This window comes from Propithecus coquereli, unplaced genomic scaffold (genome assembly GCF_000956105.1).
Source record: "Propithecus coquereli isolate 6110/MARCELLA unplaced genomic scaffold, Pcoq_1.0 Scaffold195, whole genome shotgun sequence".
NCBI classification, from domain to species: domain Eukaryota; kingdom Metazoa; phylum Chordata; class Mammalia; order Primates; family Indriidae; genus Propithecus; species Propithecus coquereli.
The window spans coordinates 2,579,923-2,581,971 of record NW_012144411.1 but is presented as its reverse complement, the minus strand read 5'-3'; the positions used below and the strand labels follow the sequence as shown (position 1 = coordinate 2,581,971).

Genomic DNA, 2,049 nt, shown 5'->3' with positions numbered 1-2,049 from the left:
ATGATTCTTTTGTTGTAGTGTCATTAGCAAAATGTAAAATTTTGTTGTCTAATTAATATGCTTGCTAAATTTACTGGCTAAAACCTTTTGAGCAGAAATGTTTTGTGTTTATGCCAACAAAACATTTTCAATATTTCCGTTGGCTGTTTGTAAGTTTTGTAATGAAAAAATTAACTGTTCTAGAATTTATGCACACCATGTGTGTTTTAGGCCATAGGTTATCCTTCAGGGTTTTGTGCCTCTATCCAGTTCTATGTTCCCTTTTCAAAATATTTGATAAGAGTATATGAAAATAAAAACTGTAGTGTGAGAAAACGGTTCTGTGCATTTCTTTTTTTCTCCCTGGAATTCCCAACCTCTGTCTCCCACCTAGTCTGTTTAATTAGCACTCCTCGGTATCCTACAGCTGGAGGCAATTTCTGAAATCCTGGGATAGGTAGCTTTTCGAAGATTGAATTTTATTTTGTTGGATTTTTTAATCAATATGATCATACTGTGTTGATAAGGTAACTATGATATTCCCATTATGAAGAAATCATTTTATTTCTCCATTTTTCCCCATTTTTCTTAAAGTTTTACCAAATATAGTTATTTACAGTCTGACTTGAATTTATAGGAGTGTGCCGAAAAACAAGGCCAAATCGAGCGAACCATTAAGGAAAAAAAAGCAGTGGAAGAAGAACTAGAAAAGGTAAAAAGAAAAAGGAAATATAACTACCTAAAACCCAACTGCTAATATTCAACATTACTGTCTGTTACCATTACACTATTTGCTAGTAACCCTTTTATTTATTAGTATTCTCCTGGTGAGTGTTTTTATTTTCTTGGAATATATTCAGAGTCTGCAATTAAATACTGGTATTGTCTGGATACATTTCTTTCGAATAGTGGCCATATTCTTTGAACTTTTACTTAAAGGTATAAATTTTATAAAGTAGCTATATTCCTTGTGTAAACCTCATCCCAATAGTAAATTTCATTTTCACATTCTTTTCTTTTTGAATTTTATTATAGGCCATCCATAAATATAACAAGTATATATAACTAGGAAACTATAATGTTGCTTTTACCTTTTAAAAGTACAGATTTTTATTTCATAGTTAGGAAAAATACTTACCCCAATGATATTTGAGAGAAAGTACTGAGAAAGTCTATAGTTTAAAATTTCTTTCTTTCTTATACTTTTTTCATTAGCAGTAAATATCCCACTCATTTAAAGTGCCTTGGGAAAAGAAAGGGAGATCAAATTTGATTGAGCACTTGCTGTGTTTTAGCTGCTGTATTAGAAATTTGCTAGAGAGGTTAAGTAACTTGCCCAATGCTAAGAAATAGTAGATGGTAGAGTCAGAATTTGATTTTCAAAGAAGAGCCATATAGCATAAAAATCATATGCTATATCTATATTATCAGCATGGAAAAATGATGATGTCAGATAGTAAAAGAGTAATTCATAAAGCAAAACATAATAGCTTGTGGAAAAAATGTATACATGTGTTCAGAGTAGGACTTCTGTGGTTACCACTGTCCTACAACGTAGATCACTTCTGAGTTTCCATCTGCCATGTCAGATAGGTCCCTTTTAGATTGCCATATGCTAAGCATAAGGGTTTGAGATGAATTTTTTAACATCATATGGCATAAGTTAAGGAACAGGCTTATTGGAGAAATGTAAAACTTACAAGGGTAAAGGCAATAGGGATAAAGAAGGCACAGCTCCCTCTTCTCCCATGTCCCAGGGAGCAGTGTGTTGAGGTCAGAGTATTGCTGGGGCATCTGTATTCTAGTAGCAGAACACAGACAGCTAATATTCTACCTTTTTATAGAGCAGGAATGACAAAGCAGTCCTGTTAGTGAGGAAGACACAGATTACTTGGCCAGGCAGTCTGGATTTGGAGGGTAGCTGTGCGCAGGATTTGTCTCACAGTGAACTGCCTGGCACCTGGAGCCCTTGAGTCCCATGGGATGTTATAGCCCCTGTACTGTGAGAAGAAGCCCAGTCACACAGGGAGCTGTGCTTAGGTACAATTACTCCTGGGGAAGGGGGCATAC

General features: G+C 35.0%; 1 protein-coding gene across 1 annotated transcript in view; it reads left to right on the top strand.

Annotated features, from left to right (window-relative positions):
* The window catches only part of SCLT1 (sodium channel and clathrin linker 1), a 214,721-nt gene that overhangs the window by 128,847 nt on the left and 83,825 nt on the right, over nt 1–2,049 (top strand). Inside the window, exons 12-13 of the mRNA XM_012643284.1 lie at nt 617–731; nt 797–806. Of these exons, the coding sequence (XP_012498738.1) occupies nt 617–731; nt 797–806 (125 nt within the window). The remainder of the gene's footprint in view (nt 1–616; nt 732–796; nt 807–2,049) is intronic.